At 39.8% G+C, this 14,977-nt stretch overlaps 1 protein-coding gene across 2 annotated transcripts in view; it reads right to left on the minus strand.

Moving 5' to 3' along the window:
• pparg (peroxisome proliferator-activated receptor gamma) overlaps positions 1-12,006 on the minus strand; it is a 43,011-nt gene extending 31,005 nt beyond the window's left edge. Inside the window, exon 1 of one of the 2 annotated variants that reach the window (XM_078169442.1) lies at positions 11,769-12,006. Coding sequence is in view for 1 of the 2 variants with exons in the window: in XM_033627223.2 (XP_033483114.1) it covers positions 11,240-11,291 (52 nt within the window). In the remaining variant the exon portion in view is untranslated. Of the gene's footprint in view, positions 1-11,239; positions 11,392-11,768 lie in introns of those variants that run through there. The other variant, XM_033627223.2, reaches the window with a different exon arrangement.
• Positions 12,007-14,977: the final 2,971 nt, after the last annotated feature.

Raw genomic sequence — 14,977 nt, forward strand, 5'->3', positions numbered from 1 at the left:
GATCTGGCAGGATACGCATTGCTACACCTCTATCCTGACTGACAGGTTGCCATCATAGTTACTTGTCAATCAAAAGGCAACCACGCCCAAAGTATACCCTGTTTCATCATCTATTTTACTCTAACTGGGACGATAATTCATAAAATAAACATCATGCTGTATTGAAGAAGAATTGAAACTAGCGACTGAGACCATAAAGTCGGAAAATGTTGACTGAGGTAATAAATCAGGTGAGAAGTAATCATTTTCTCACAGACTTCTATACAATTAGACTTCACTTTGCAACCAGTAGAGACGGCCCCCGCTGGTCTTTAGACAGAAAGCAAGTGTAAGACACTTATGGAGTGGCTTTACTGTTCAGACCTGGAGACTATGTCTGCTTCTTTTATACAATATATGGGCAGTAATAATGATGGGCCATTTTTGAAAACAAAAATACCGAAATTGTGGAATCTACCTGCTTTAATATCTTGTTTACTGTCTTATTTATCATTATTTTCAACGATAAATAAACATCTGGCTGGGGGACAACACAGGTATTTTTTTCGACAATGTTGATCAATGTGCATTGTCATTTTGGAAGTATAAATCAATAAATAAATAACTAGTAAACCAAGACAACACAGCATCTGGTAGAGTACTTTGTCTCTTACTGTAAAATGTGTAATGCTCACGCATGATCTCAGACCAAACCAAAGAGAAGTGGTTTCTTCTTATTGGTTGAGACAATGGGGAATTTCTGCCTTCCTTTCCATTTGTACATAGGTAACGTGACTATACAGGGATACACAGAAAATTACAGAGCAAAACTTATGTAACAAACAGTGATCCTGAAAACATAACTTTGAACTGAAAAAGCTCACTCACTTACCAACGAAATGAGACAGAAAAGACGGACTAACTGAACATTGCAGAGACAAAAAGTCTCAGCTTGTCTGCAACCATCAATCATTCACTCATAACTGTGTTATTTTACCCCAAAGGGTCAAGGTTGAAGAGGTAAGGTCAAGTGCTCTCCCATTAGCTTGACAGTAGCTTTCACTACTCTCGTACTACAAGTGTACACTGGGGACAATAATCCCTCCAGTAATGCAGAGACAAATAGAAAGAATATTGAACTGCACATTTTCCAGGAGGAAAGGCTGTCAGTCCTTTGAAAGAGACACAAAAAGCATATGATGATGTTTAGATGAGGAAACAGGTTAGCTGAGATGACAGTTAGGTATCTGGTATGTTATTCTGATGTTCACAACTTCTCTGGAATAGCATTTGCATCTGTAGATGTAACTCTTCTCACAAAATAACTTGTTGCTTTGGGGCGATTTGAAGGTCATGCAAATGTTAACCTAAAGGCTGCGCACACCAGGACAGATGTGCCGCAATGTTCAACAGTTTCAAAAAGATATAGCACTGTAGGTTGAAACATGAATCTCAGGTACAAGTTCAAACTGCATCTGGAAAACTCAGGTATGGAAACAAACTCTGAAAATGACTCATCAGATCACATCATACAACTGTTTTCCATCTAACAAGAGGCTTGTGTTTCATCACACCAAATTCTGTATGTTTGTTTATGTAGTGTGTGCTGAAACTAATCATGTGCCAAAGAGAATCCATTATAAGTGTAACCATATATTAGTCTGAGCCCAACATTCAATATAACACAATGTGACAAGTGCCCAAACAAAGTAAAAAGAAAAGCTTTTGCACTCTCAGCTGTAAACACATAAAAATGCCTCTTTACTACCTCTGCTGAGAATCACCTACTGAGCTTCACCAACTGAGTTAAACTCTTTCTGTGTTCTCACTAAAACATTCATAAGTGGGAGCAGACAGTGTGGTTGTTAGCTGCTTGTTGCTAAACCTCTAGCCGTGGTCACAGAGGGGCTGCACAATGTTGTTTTGGTGAGCTAGTGAAAAAGTGGAACTAGAGCACTGAACACTGGGGAAAGCTCGAGACAGACCTGAAGACCAGACAAACACACACAACAGCTGTTTCCACAAATAACCACAGCATTTTGAGTCTTTACAGAACGAAACACATAGTGAGCAAGTACATATAGAGATAACACTGTGGGCAACACGTAGGTTAGGTCACAATTGTGTGTGAAGTGAACTGAAAGAAACAGTTCAGCATTTCAGGAAATGTGCTTCTTTGCTTTTTTTAAGTTAGATGGCAGAGTCAGTATCACTTTCTTGTCTTTGCATTAACTATGGAGCTAAAGACAAGTGGCAATTAGCTTAGCTTAGCATATAAACTGGAAACAATGGGCATCTATCATTTTTCAAATCCACTTTAGATGAAACCACGCCTATGTCCATGTGATGAAAGCCTGCCTGCTTGCCTGCTTGCCTGATGTCAAGGCCCAATGACTGGCTGCTAGCCAGCACCACTGAAAGAGACTGCTGCTAGTTAGCTAGAGCACCCTTCACCTCACTCCTCGCCACTCAGAGACTACAAAGTTGGAAAGTCTGCTGATCTGGCGGAAAGTCGGGGGCGGTTTGAGCTGGCTCAACTTGAGTTGCCATAGCCATTGAAGGTCCGTCTCCAAAAAACGACAACTACAGTAGCTTGGAAAATAGCAATATAGGTACCTGTAGCGAAACTTTGCTGATATTTAACCAGCTCTGCATCATCGCAATGTGTGTGCAGACGAACAGCGTTTGGCTTCTTCCTGCAGAGGAGCGGGTAACTGCGGGTGCTGACATCACAGATGGATCCAAACACCTTTCATCTGCACACACTGCCCACACCGCAATGACAAATCTGGTTGGAAATCAGCAAAGTTTCCCTTTAAGGGCGAGTAAAAACAGATAAAGGTGGTGTTCACAGCTACTAATAAACTTAAGCTGTGCCATTTCACAGGGCACCCAGCTTTAAGACGCCTCTTTAAGCTCGCAACAGACTTCCTATGAGACACAGCAGTAGGCTGGCAGCCAGTCCTCGGGCCTGATGTCTGGCAGCCCGCTGTCATCATGCACGAGTGGGTGTAGTTTCGTTTTGCAAACCAGAGAAATAGCTAGTTAAAAATAGATAAAATACATCTTAAGGCACCTCTAAAGCTCACCAACTAACATACTGTAACATTTTCTTATTTAAATGCAAAAAAAAAAAAAATGTTAAATGATGTTATGGTTTTATGGGGAAATAGGGCATTGTTCTCATCTGCTCTTGACAAGAAAGAGAATAAGCGTATCACCAAAAATATTGAACTACTCCTTTAAAGTGAACAGTGGCTCAGGACTACAACCAGTTGAAGAGTATCATAAACCAGGAGACAAATAACTACAATCACTAAACACCACACACTGTATGATTTTATCTCTGTCTATATTAACTGATTTAAACAGTTTCGGTGAGACTGTTCTGTTCAGTTGTCACACCCAATTCACGGTTATAATCAGCCCAACAATCTTAACGCATGTCCCTGTCCTAAGCTGGCAAAAATAGCCACAACAGTTTATTAAACAAAAAGAGCTAATCTGACTCTTCAATCTGTCAACCAAGCTTTTGATCATTGTAACGTAATTTAACTATCCATTGTGGTGGGAAGGCTGGGCGTGCCAGATTTACACACACACACACACACACACACACACTGATATTCAGGATATGTTCTACATGGCTGTCAGAATAATTATATGAGTGGGATATGAGGTGGGCTTTGTATTATCAGACGATAGGGTGACTGAACTCTAATGAACAGCACTCTGAGGAATTTTTAAAGAGACATTATCAAACCCTTTCATGCAAAGAAACATTTAAGAACAAACACACACACATTATGCTGTATATGTCTGCACATACAAGGGCATGTAAGCACAATGGACTCACTATGAGCAGGTCAGTATACATGCACGCATCTTAGCCCAAGACCAACTTAGCCCCTTTTCACACACAGATTGTTAACCCATGGTTAACCTAAGCCTGTGGCTATATGATTGACACTGCACCTGGGTTAAATGTCCACTGGCACATGTGACTAATGTTTCCATTGTATTATTGTTCCTACTGAATCCTGCCTCAGCTAGCTTCGCTAACAGATGGGGGAAAACCTTTTTCTTGATGTTTTTAAGTCTTTTATGGACATACAGTGCTTTAAGTTAGCTAGATTGCTAGCTAGGCTACATTTGGTTTCAGTTAGTAGTAGTTACCATGGTTTAGTTGATTTTCAGGAGATATCCCAAATCCCAAACTGGAGACTAACCCCGCTCCAAGCCCTGCTCCACGTCGAGGTTATCCCACTTTGGAGTGTGCCAGGATTGTGCCAGTGTGAAAGATTTTGTAGCCCCAGACTAACAGCTCCCTTAGCCTAAAGCTAAAGAGACAAGAGACAGAGCAAGAGCATCGACTGTTGTAGTATATAGGCTAAATCTGTGTGTGTGTGTGTGTATGTGTGTGTGCGTACTCCATATGCTGCTCTCTGGGAATCTGGAGTTTAACAATAATCTGAGGACATGAACTTTCCCCTAATTCCTTTAAATAGTTATGAGTTAATAGTTGATGAGTCTCTTGAGCCTCAAGAGCTTCCTCACTGGATAAGGGGAAGGAGTGGTGCATGCTGTCAAGGCCTCTAACACACACACACATAAATACATGTATGTGCCATGTGGTCACGATGTCACGGTGAAAGACAAATGTGTGAGGACACATTTGTGTAGCATAAACAAAGCATAGTTCGGGGCACTCCTTCCATTTATGACAGAAGAACAAGGTAAAAATCTATTTTTGTCTCACACACACACCGACATACACACACATGCACCTCTGTGCCTGAGAAGTGTTGCATTAAAAACGGCGCATACGAGTTAAGAGGGGAAGGAGGATGAGGATGACAGAGAAAGACATGGAGATAAACACCTGATTCAGTCTATACAATCCTCATTTAAGATTATGTAACCCTAACCCAACCCTTAATGATCACTTTATGCGAGTCTGATCTCAGCAGTCCTGTGAGAAATCACAGGGGTGATGATTTATAGCTCAACCTGTGTTTTGACAGGAGACAGGGAGTGAGAGGAGAGCAGCATGGTAGGAAGAGGGAGAGGTGCAATGTGGGAAGGGTCATGCCCTGTTCCTCGAAGTGGAGAGGAAAAGACGGGAGTGTGCTCCTTTCAGCTGCTGTTCAGCCCGACAATAACAAAACAACACATGACGTGACTCTAATTCACAGAATGCAATGTACATACGTGTGCCGGGAAAGGCGTACGCAAATGAAAACGGATTTTGAATTGTCTGTGAAAAAGGAAGTTTCAATGAGGGATTGAAATCAACAAAACAACTGTTAGAGTTGGCTCAACAACTATCCCCCTCCCTGCGAATGTCCAATCGACCGTAAGTGAACACAGCAGGCCCGTCAAGCTTTGGCTTTCTCCAAATGTTGAACCTGTGTGCACAGGGCCGTAGTGAGAGGGAAACTCTGCATTTCAAGAGAACAGAGTTAAAACCAAATTCACATGGGCAAAAGATTAAGGAATGGACTATAGGCTGTAAGGCAAAATTGTTCACAACAAACAGTCAATTCATTCAAAATCACCACAAAATAACTAACGCCAAAGGTAAATGCAACTGGAGCTCAAAGATGAGAGAATATAACAGCGAGCAAAAGCTATCAATAGTCTTTGTTCTTGTTTAATTTCTGAGATCCTTTGGCATTTAACCATTATTAGCTCATTTTAAATTGAGGGGGTGGATTACATGCATCATCTCTAGCTAAACCTGAACTGGTGATGTCTCCAACAGTGCCACATCTAGTGAACCAACGCAGAACCTTGTGCACATCGAGTCTGAGTCAGTCTTTAGTTCCCATTGGAGACCGAGGTTTTGACCCGAGGAGCTGCTGTTTGCTCCCACATCTTTCTTAAAGGGAAATTGGGCCAAAGGTTGCCAGATATCTCTACTGTCTGTTGACTAATAACTATGTTAAAGTGCATTGGCAAAGAAAACTCCTCTGTATATAGTGTATATTTGTGTGTTAACGTTGGTTGACGTCTGTCTTTTTAATGTGCCCAAACCAGAAACTGCCTCAAAATCTCCAGTTTCACAATGTGTCAGACGATTTATGTGATTTTGACTGATTGGGAATTTGTTTGGGAGAATGCAAAAGTCAAGCACAACAGTAGCTGAAATGATTTGGGTCTTTAGAAGGGTCCTGCCTTATCATTATGAGGATATTTCATTTTTTTCTCTCCTTTTTTATAAGTTTGCCTATCATTTCTTTCTGTTTTGTACCTACATGAGTAATTGCTAATATCTGAAAACATGGTGACATTGTTACAACAGAGTCTGGACAACAAAGACAACCGGTCAGACGATCACACAGATTGTAAAAAAGCAACACATTTTCTAAACCACTTTGTTTAATATTAAAACCACAAGTAGCTGTTCCCAAAATGACAATAACAATACCTGACTGCACAGAACGGATGCACCTCTGCACATCTGTTCCCCCTGATATTTGCCTTGTTGACTGTCATCAGCCTATCCACAAATAACATGGCATTCACCTGTGGCAGTGTTCGATGTTTTTCGTTGTCTCACATCAATTTTGCATGGGCTTAAAAAGTAGGGCTCAAAAACTAGCATTGTCCAGGGCACAATAGGAAATGCGTTTGGGACGATCAGAGATCTTCCCTGGGTTGAAAGGAAGCAGTAAACTCAGGATCAGTGTGCCAGGGGATGCACCCTATTGTTTCCCTGATAATGCTAAAGTTACACTGTGAACAACAAACAAATCCCTGTTGACATTGGCAGGAGGAGAGCTAGTTAAAGTCAGCTGTTAGCAGTCAGTGACAGGAACTAATTGTTGACGCAGGTTACATTGAGTTACATTATGATGGGTGTAAGCTTTATTCAGTAAAATTGAGTATTGGGCCAAGGTAAATTATAATGTCCTATAATGTGTTCAAACTAGTCATGTAAAATATATTTTTTGGCGAGAAACCTGAATAAATACAGTTGTACAGAGGGAATTATCATAAATTATATATGATAAAAAGACTTTGGAAGCAGTTATGTTTTTTTAAAAAAAATTCACATAAAAAAAAAGGTTATTTTAAAGGTTGTTTCATATATTTGATTGAATTTGTGCTCATTCGAAGGAAGTGTAATGAAGGCCTGAATGACTCTGAAATGGCTGTTATTTTTTGTGATAAAGATTTAATTGTTTCTCTGGCATTTAGAGGGGATAAGCAACAACAAAAAACAATACAAATAACAACCAAAAACATCTGTATCGTCCCAGAATTTCACAATGAGTGCATCCCTACTGCAGAGGGAAATGGTTTACGTGCATAACTATTGTAAGTAGATCATAATTGGATCAGACAGTTGGTCTGTATATTGTAATGATGTTCACAGTGAACAGCTGGACTGTTTTTCATGTTCACAATCCAAAACAAGCTACGGGGAGGAGGAAAAGAGTTAGCGTCTTACTAAACATCCTCTACATGTTTTTTTTGTACTGAAGAAAGGGCCAACAGAACAGAAACATCGTCTTTTGTTGCTGTAACTTCTTCACTAAAGTCCGCTTCCTAACATTACTGCTACACAGCATCCAGTCTTCAGCAGGCAGGTGGCATCATTTTGAGAAAGGATTTCGATAAATAAAAGTGTGGATATGAGACAATGTTACAGAAACAGATATGATTTTAAATTGATAACGCATGGCCCAAGAGTCACCGTCTGCATCTTGTCTCACCCAGACACAGACTTTTACACATTTAATTTTATGATTGAAGAGATGAAAACTGGAAACTTGCTTTGACTTTTCCCTGAACATGAATCACCTCTCAGACGGCAGGTGTTATTGTGATTGAAGCGCATTTTCTCCACAGCGTCTTGTTATTATTGGGAGAGAAAATGTCAACAGGTGTAACGGTTATACTTGTTTTATTTCTGTTGTCAATATATTCAAAAAAGAACAAGGAAAAACCCTCTAAACATATGCAACATACTCAACTTTTAAATTAAACTAACGTAAACATGTTTGCCTGAGAGGTTACGATAGGATTACGTCACTTTGTTAAACTCCATCTCCCGTTTATAGACTTTTTAAACTGTACAGTAGCTGAATGTGAATTTTACGCTTCAATACTGCAAAAAAAACAAAACAAAAAAAAACAAACAACATATCCTGATAAAATACACTTATAATAAAAACCAGATTCTCAGTAATTACAATAAAGTCACTAGAACCAGAAAGATACTTTTTAAGATTGTTCTGTAAAGACAAAAAGGATGCTGTGGTATGACGGAGCCATAAAAGATTAACTAGTAGAGCTGATTTTTAAAATTTTTTTATCAGCAAACAAGCTGTTTGTGTGGTAAGTTTAGTTTTATGTCTACATAAATCCAGCAAAGAAAAAAAAGTTGCTGTAACTTGATGGTAAATGTTGAAATGATTGGCCTTGAAGTTAATAATTACACCCAATTTAAAAAGGCTAATTGATGACCTTTAGGCTTAACTGAGTCAACATGGCCTCAATGTCATCTGATAAAATCAAATCAGAGGTGAAAACGTTCACAATAACAATAAGAAAGACTGAATTATAGTAAACAAACCAGGATGTCGGCGGCATGGAGGCAAAAGTGGGTAACTTTCTGTGGGCTGAGTGTGTCACTCTCTTTTTATCTGCTTATTTATACATGTAGAAAACACGCAGTTGAACATCTTCCTTCCTTTCATGCAGTGATTATGTTTAGCTCTCACAGAGGTTTCACATATACCTTTTTAAAGCCACTGCAAACAACTGCTTAGAAGATTGACAGCTGTTGCTTTAAATTAACACAGATTTTAAAACCCAACCCAACTCTTGGTGTGGAGGCGTCTCCAAAAACCTGAATTTGGTTTTTGCACCGACTCAAACAAAGCCTAGTGTGGGAGTGTGATGTCTGCAGATAGTTAAACATAACTTTCATGCCATGTGAGGGACAACATAAACATAGCATGGTATCTCGAGACACTCCTTTCTTTTACGACAACGGAGCAAAGTCCACGTTTGTCTCAGTCATTTACACACACGCATACATGCACACACCTCTCTTTAGGAATTATATAACTTGATAAGCAATAATTCACTGACTGGCGCTGTATCAACACACTTACCCAGGCAGTCACACTTAAAGCAACTCACGCACAGATTACAATCCATCAGACGCAACTTTCTACACTCAGTGAAAAAAACATAACTCATGCTTGAAACAAAAAGATTAATGCCACATAATTCCCTAATTAAGCAAGTTATTGAGTTAAAAATGTGAAAGGTATATTGTGACATTAATCTGGATGAGCACTGTTAATCAGAGAAATGACCTTTTATAACTTCTCCAAAATAGAGAAATTTCTCAACCACAACCTCATCATATGTTCTCCTACTCTAAAATAGCCACGTTACATCAGGGATGAAGTTTTAACCTTTAATAAACTTAGAACTGAATTGATCTACTTCTGAAAACCTCATAATTTATATAGCATCACCTTGATGGGTAATGTCAGTTATTTAATCATTATGGGGTTGTTTGTATAAACTTGTATCTCTAAGTATTTAATCTTTAAGAAGTATGATTTTCTTTCTTTTTCTGTCATTTAGTCTCATCAGTCTGGTTGGCTTTAAGGACAGAGGGCATCTTACTTCTGGACAACTACTTGTGCATTGTTTATCTGACTTTCTGTGATTTTTTTGAATGTTTTCCTTCTTATCATATGTTCTGATTTTTTTAAATCTCCATTGGGGATTTTCCCTTTAATAACAGGACAGCTACAAATTGACAGGAAATTATGGGAGTGAGAGGGGGAATAACATGCAACAAAGGGTCACGGGTTGGAATCAAACCGGGGCCGCTGCAAAGGCCTCAGCCTATATGGGGCGCACATTCTACCCGGCGAACTCGAGATTGCCCCTTATATGTTCTGATATTTTACAGAGATATTGATTTCCACTAACATTTGTACCACTGAGTGTTAAGTGACATAACAGCATAACTTAAAAACAGCACAAATGGTTCAGCATGTTTTACCTCATTTATTTCCAACAATATCTACCATATACTACTACTGTACTTTACTGCAGCATCTGTTTCAGAGCCCCTGTGGACTGATTTCCTGTGTGCCAGGCAGCGATTGGTTTGAAGTACTGTCAATACACTGTTAAAATAAACTTGCCGAGACTTTAAACTTGCTTGACAGATCATTTATCACAGTGAACATGAATATAGATTTATTATTCTTTTTATAATGTAGTGCCGTTTGCTCTTTGAGCTGCATCACCACAATAACATAAAATTTGACAAAAATAAAAGCAGACATAATGGTGAGTAGGGCTGCAACTAACAATTATATTCATTATCAATTATTCTATTGATTAGTTAGTCTATTGATTGATTAGTAGTTTGGTCTATAAAATGGCAGAAAATGGTGAGCAATGTTGATCAGTGTTTCCGCAAACCCAAGACGACGTCCCCAGATATTTTGATTTGTTCAAAACCTAAAGATAGTTTAGTTTAAGGAATAAAGAAACCACAAAATATTCACATTTTGGAAGCTGGAATCAGAGAATTTTGACCTTTTTTCCTCTTAAAAATGAAATTACTTAAATTAGTTGGCAAGTGCGCACCATAACTTCTTAAGTAAACTTGACTGAATTATAGCTTTAGACCTATGAATATTAAGAACACAAATTACTTAAATTGCTTTAGATATGTGTAACATTTAGTTTAAGGTAGCAAAATAATTTGCTGTAAGTTTTACCTGACTGCTCACTGTCTTGTCAGATCACTGACATTAACATCATACAGAGTGATGAAGGAAGATTTCCACGGATGTGGTGAACAACCAGACCTACGGTTGGCACTGACAGCCTGAGTCTTGTACAGCAAACATGTTCGCTCTCTTTCCAAGTGCCATTATCATTTCATTTAAAGCAGCATTAGGCCAGTTCACATCAGCTACTGTGGAGTCACACAGCAAACCTCAGAGAGAAATCACTCTTGGCCCCTGAGCTTGTGATCACACAATTAATGCTGAGTCATGACCAAGATTTTCCACTCAATTGAAAAACACAGAACTGCCTGAATGTTGAGCAATATCTACAAATCCCTCACATGACACTGAGAATAAAGACATTAGAAAATAGTGTATAGATTATATATATAAACAGTCTGGAGTTACCCATTAAAGTTGCTCAGCAGTATAAACCTTATATAAGAGGGAGTGAGACACAGACAGTCTCCTGTACTCACCTGAGAAGTTGTGACCACTTTGATGGTGAAAATCTCTGCCTGGTGTTTGCATGTCAAACTGACACTCACGCTTGTGGTCCCGCAGACACACTATGGACCAACACCTGACTGTGTGCCAGTTGTCAGTGCTGTGACCGCACCCCCCCGCCCACCATCACCACCCCCAATCTATACGCCACTGGTAGCCCGTCACACTGCAAAAAAGTGTCCACCTTCAGAAAATATTACATCCGGCAGTCTAACAGAGCTCCTTAAAACAAGAGGGAGATTTGACAAGGATGGATAAATGAAGAAGTTTCCTGTTTGAGTGTCTGTGTATCAATAACTTTGAAAAGACGCATAACTATTTAATATCAGAGGCAGACTGTGTAGTACTCTGCATTCAATAACAGCAGACTAAATGTTGATGTTGATTAATTTACTTTTAAGGTGGTTTGCAGTGCGTTACAGTCCAACCAGCAGCCACAACACACACACACACACACACACACAGCGCAGCAAACAGTGAACCGAGCGGAAGGTGACTGACCTGATCAGTGTTTCTGAGGCGTAGAGCTGACAGAGCCCACTCGCTTTCTGAAGTCCGATCGTCCTCTTGGCTTGCGTGAAATGTGCGTGAAACCGTGGCGTCGCCTCGTCGCTTCCTCGGGAGCTCAGTGTCAAAGTGGTCAGGTCTATTTGCAGTGGAGGTTTCTGGTCATGCTGCTGCTGTTGCTGCTGCTGTGGTCGGTGTCTGCCTGCCTCTGCCTCTCTCCTCCCTCCTCTCAGCTCAGCTCAGCCCGGGATCCTGAGGACACACGCAGAGGCATCAAATTACCCTTTAACTACAACTCTGGTTTACTTCATGTGAACTTCTTTGAGCAGGTTATTTAAAACGTTTAAAATGAAGACACGGTTGTTTATGTGCTATTTTATTTTTTTAATTGTTCCTACGCTGAATTTTGCCAAATTGATAACAGGAACAGTTCGACTTTTTTCGGAAATGCTCGCCCGTTTACCGAGAATTAAGCTAGCGCCAACATAGCATAGTGAAATAGCTGAAGCTAGCAGCCGGCTAAATTAGCTTAGCAGAAACACTGTAAGAAAGGGGAAAGCGGCAAGGTATCTCTCTGTTTAAAGGTGACAAAATTGCACTTACCGGGTTACCCAAAGTTTACGTTTTTATATCTCTTTTCTGACATTGAACTCACCAAAACCGAAAAACCGTCAGTTGCGGTTGAACGGACTGAACCATTAGTAACGTAACCTTAAACTGTTGCTGCATTTAGGTGCTCCTCGGAAGGACGTATTTCAGAGTTGAAAAGTCGTTATCCGACTTTGTTGTGTTCGTGAACTTGTAAATCATAATGTGGAAACAACATGGATACTGCAAAAAAAGATGTGTTGTATTTTATTACAAAATAAAATTCATGTGAACAAAAATTTGCATAGAATGTGTGAATTTAAAAAAGTCTATTACCATCAACTGAACATATTATAGGCTAACGTTACTTTAATCTGCCATGTTAATGCATGTATAAAATTAGCTCAGCAGCGGTATCAAAATTTTCTTTAACTTTCTGAGTTGTTTTGACTTGAAGGGGTGTTCACCTGAATTTTCTGAATTTTTAAATAGGTATAGATCAGGTCCCCAGGAAGTGAGCCAGGCAGTGAAGCCGATTTTCGTAGTGGCCAAAGAGTGGTACTGCAATTTCTGGGGTCTGTCGTGATGCCATAGAGCAGTGGTTCCCAACCGGTTTCAGCCACGGGGTCAAAATTTCTCCTTAGCCATTAGTTCAAGGTCCACTTAGTTTAATATATTCAGCGTCATACTTGCGTTTGGCCATGTTAGCTAGTTTGCTGTCTTCGTTAAGTAGCTGTCTGTTATTCACTCACTGTACAGCAGAAAACGGCACCTTAAAATAAAAGCTTTGTGCTGGAAATTCACTGTACTTCAAAATAAAGTGTGTTTTTTTACAAATTTGACACTTTCGCAAGTCACTTGCGGTCCATTCGGAATGTACCTGTGATCCACTTTTGGACCATGACCCACCAGTTGGGAGCCACTGCCATTGAGTGCCTCAGGGATGACGTTTTTCTCTAGGCCGTTGTGGACATCAGCATCACACTCGTCAAAAAGCCTTTGGGATTTTTCCACTGAATTTGGGTTGTGTAGGCGTCAGACAGAATGTGGTTGCAGCTATACATGTCTTCAAATAGTCCCAGTTGGGAACTCATTTTTTCCAATAATTCTCACACCACATGAATACAGCTTATGTGCCAGGAGCTGTTGCTAGGCAACCAACAGACATGGAAAGTTAACTTACTGCTCCCTGCCGTAAAATGGTAAATTGTCATATTTTTATTATTCACTTGTTATAGGAATTAAGAAAGGAGATATATTAATTTCTGGGCTTTAGAGTTGCAGCTAGGCTAGCTGTTTCCTCCAGTGTTCAGCCTTTGCGCTAAGCTAACTTCACCAGGCTACTTTTACAGACCCGAAAGTGATAGCAACCATCTCTCACCTAGCCAGGTTAGCTAGTTAACTTTAGACAAGAAAGCAAATAGAGTGCCCAAGGAATGAGTCCTAAAACCTGGAAATGAGTTAGCAGTTTGTCACTCAAAATTCCCTTGTCTTTAAGTCAATGGGTTTTTGGTTAGATGCCTGAAATAAGGTCTGTGGTTAACACAAGCGCCAGTAAACACCCAACTAGTGAATTTTGAAGCTTTTATGTGTTTTAAAGAAGGTGGTCGCTAACAAGTGGCCAAATGAGACTACAGAAAGTCATCATGCTGAGCACGCGACGTACTTGAAATTAACCACTTTTTGTTATTCACAGAAGAAGCAGGTATGAAATATGGAGAGCAAGGAGGATAAACTTTGTGAACTCGTACGGGCACACCCCCATTTATATGACAGTTCTAGTGCCCTGCACTCTAATAAAATAGCAGTACTAGCTAGCTACAGCAGTACTAGCTAGTACTAGCTAGAATGTACCGGTGACTCTGCTACCCCCTATTGCACGAGCGATATATTGCATTTCAAGTGTCGTCTGCGTCGCTTGCATTCAATGTGTTGACTATGAAAGGAAGTGCATTGCTCGTGTTGCGTGCGTCGACTATGAAACGGCCCTAAGCCATAACTGTAGTTGTCGGCCTAGTTCATATAGCCTAATATTAGCTTTTTACTTCTGGTAATTGCTTTTAGGTTTCAAAAATCATTAAAGTGGTGTTCATTTGTGAAGATTATCTTGCTGATCAAAACTTAACAATATCACGTTTGCTAACCACTGAGTTTATCTTCTGCCATAATCCAAAATCCAATGGAAAAATTCCATAGGCTTTTTGACGAGGGAAACAAGGCGATGCTAACTTCCATGTCAGCCTACAGAAAAACGTCATCACTGGAGCACTCTGTAAGTGTATTTCCCAAAATGTTAACCCATTCCTTGAAGTCAGTGAATGACTGCTTGTTTTCTTAGCTGACAGGGTTATCCCCTTTCTTAGTCAATTAGTGGTGTAATTTTGACTAATGGGGCCCTTATAGTCACACTCTTGGTATCACTATCATGTTTACACATAAGCTTTGGGCTCATTAGGTGTGACTGAATTCATCTGCCGAAAGACAGTAATAGTAGAGACAATTTGACAGATTCTGCATTTTAATCAGACCAAGTTAACAGACAAGAAAATCACATGAGTGTTCATTGGCGAACAGCTTGTTTAGTGAAGGACGGCCCTCTCAATCTGTCAGTCATT

The sequence above is a fragment of the Epinephelus lanceolatus genome, chromosome 1 (genome assembly GCF_041903045.1).
Source record: "Epinephelus lanceolatus isolate andai-2023 chromosome 1, ASM4190304v1, whole genome shotgun sequence".
NCBI lineage: Eukaryota > Metazoa > Chordata > Actinopteri > Perciformes > Serranidae > Epinephelus > Epinephelus lanceolatus.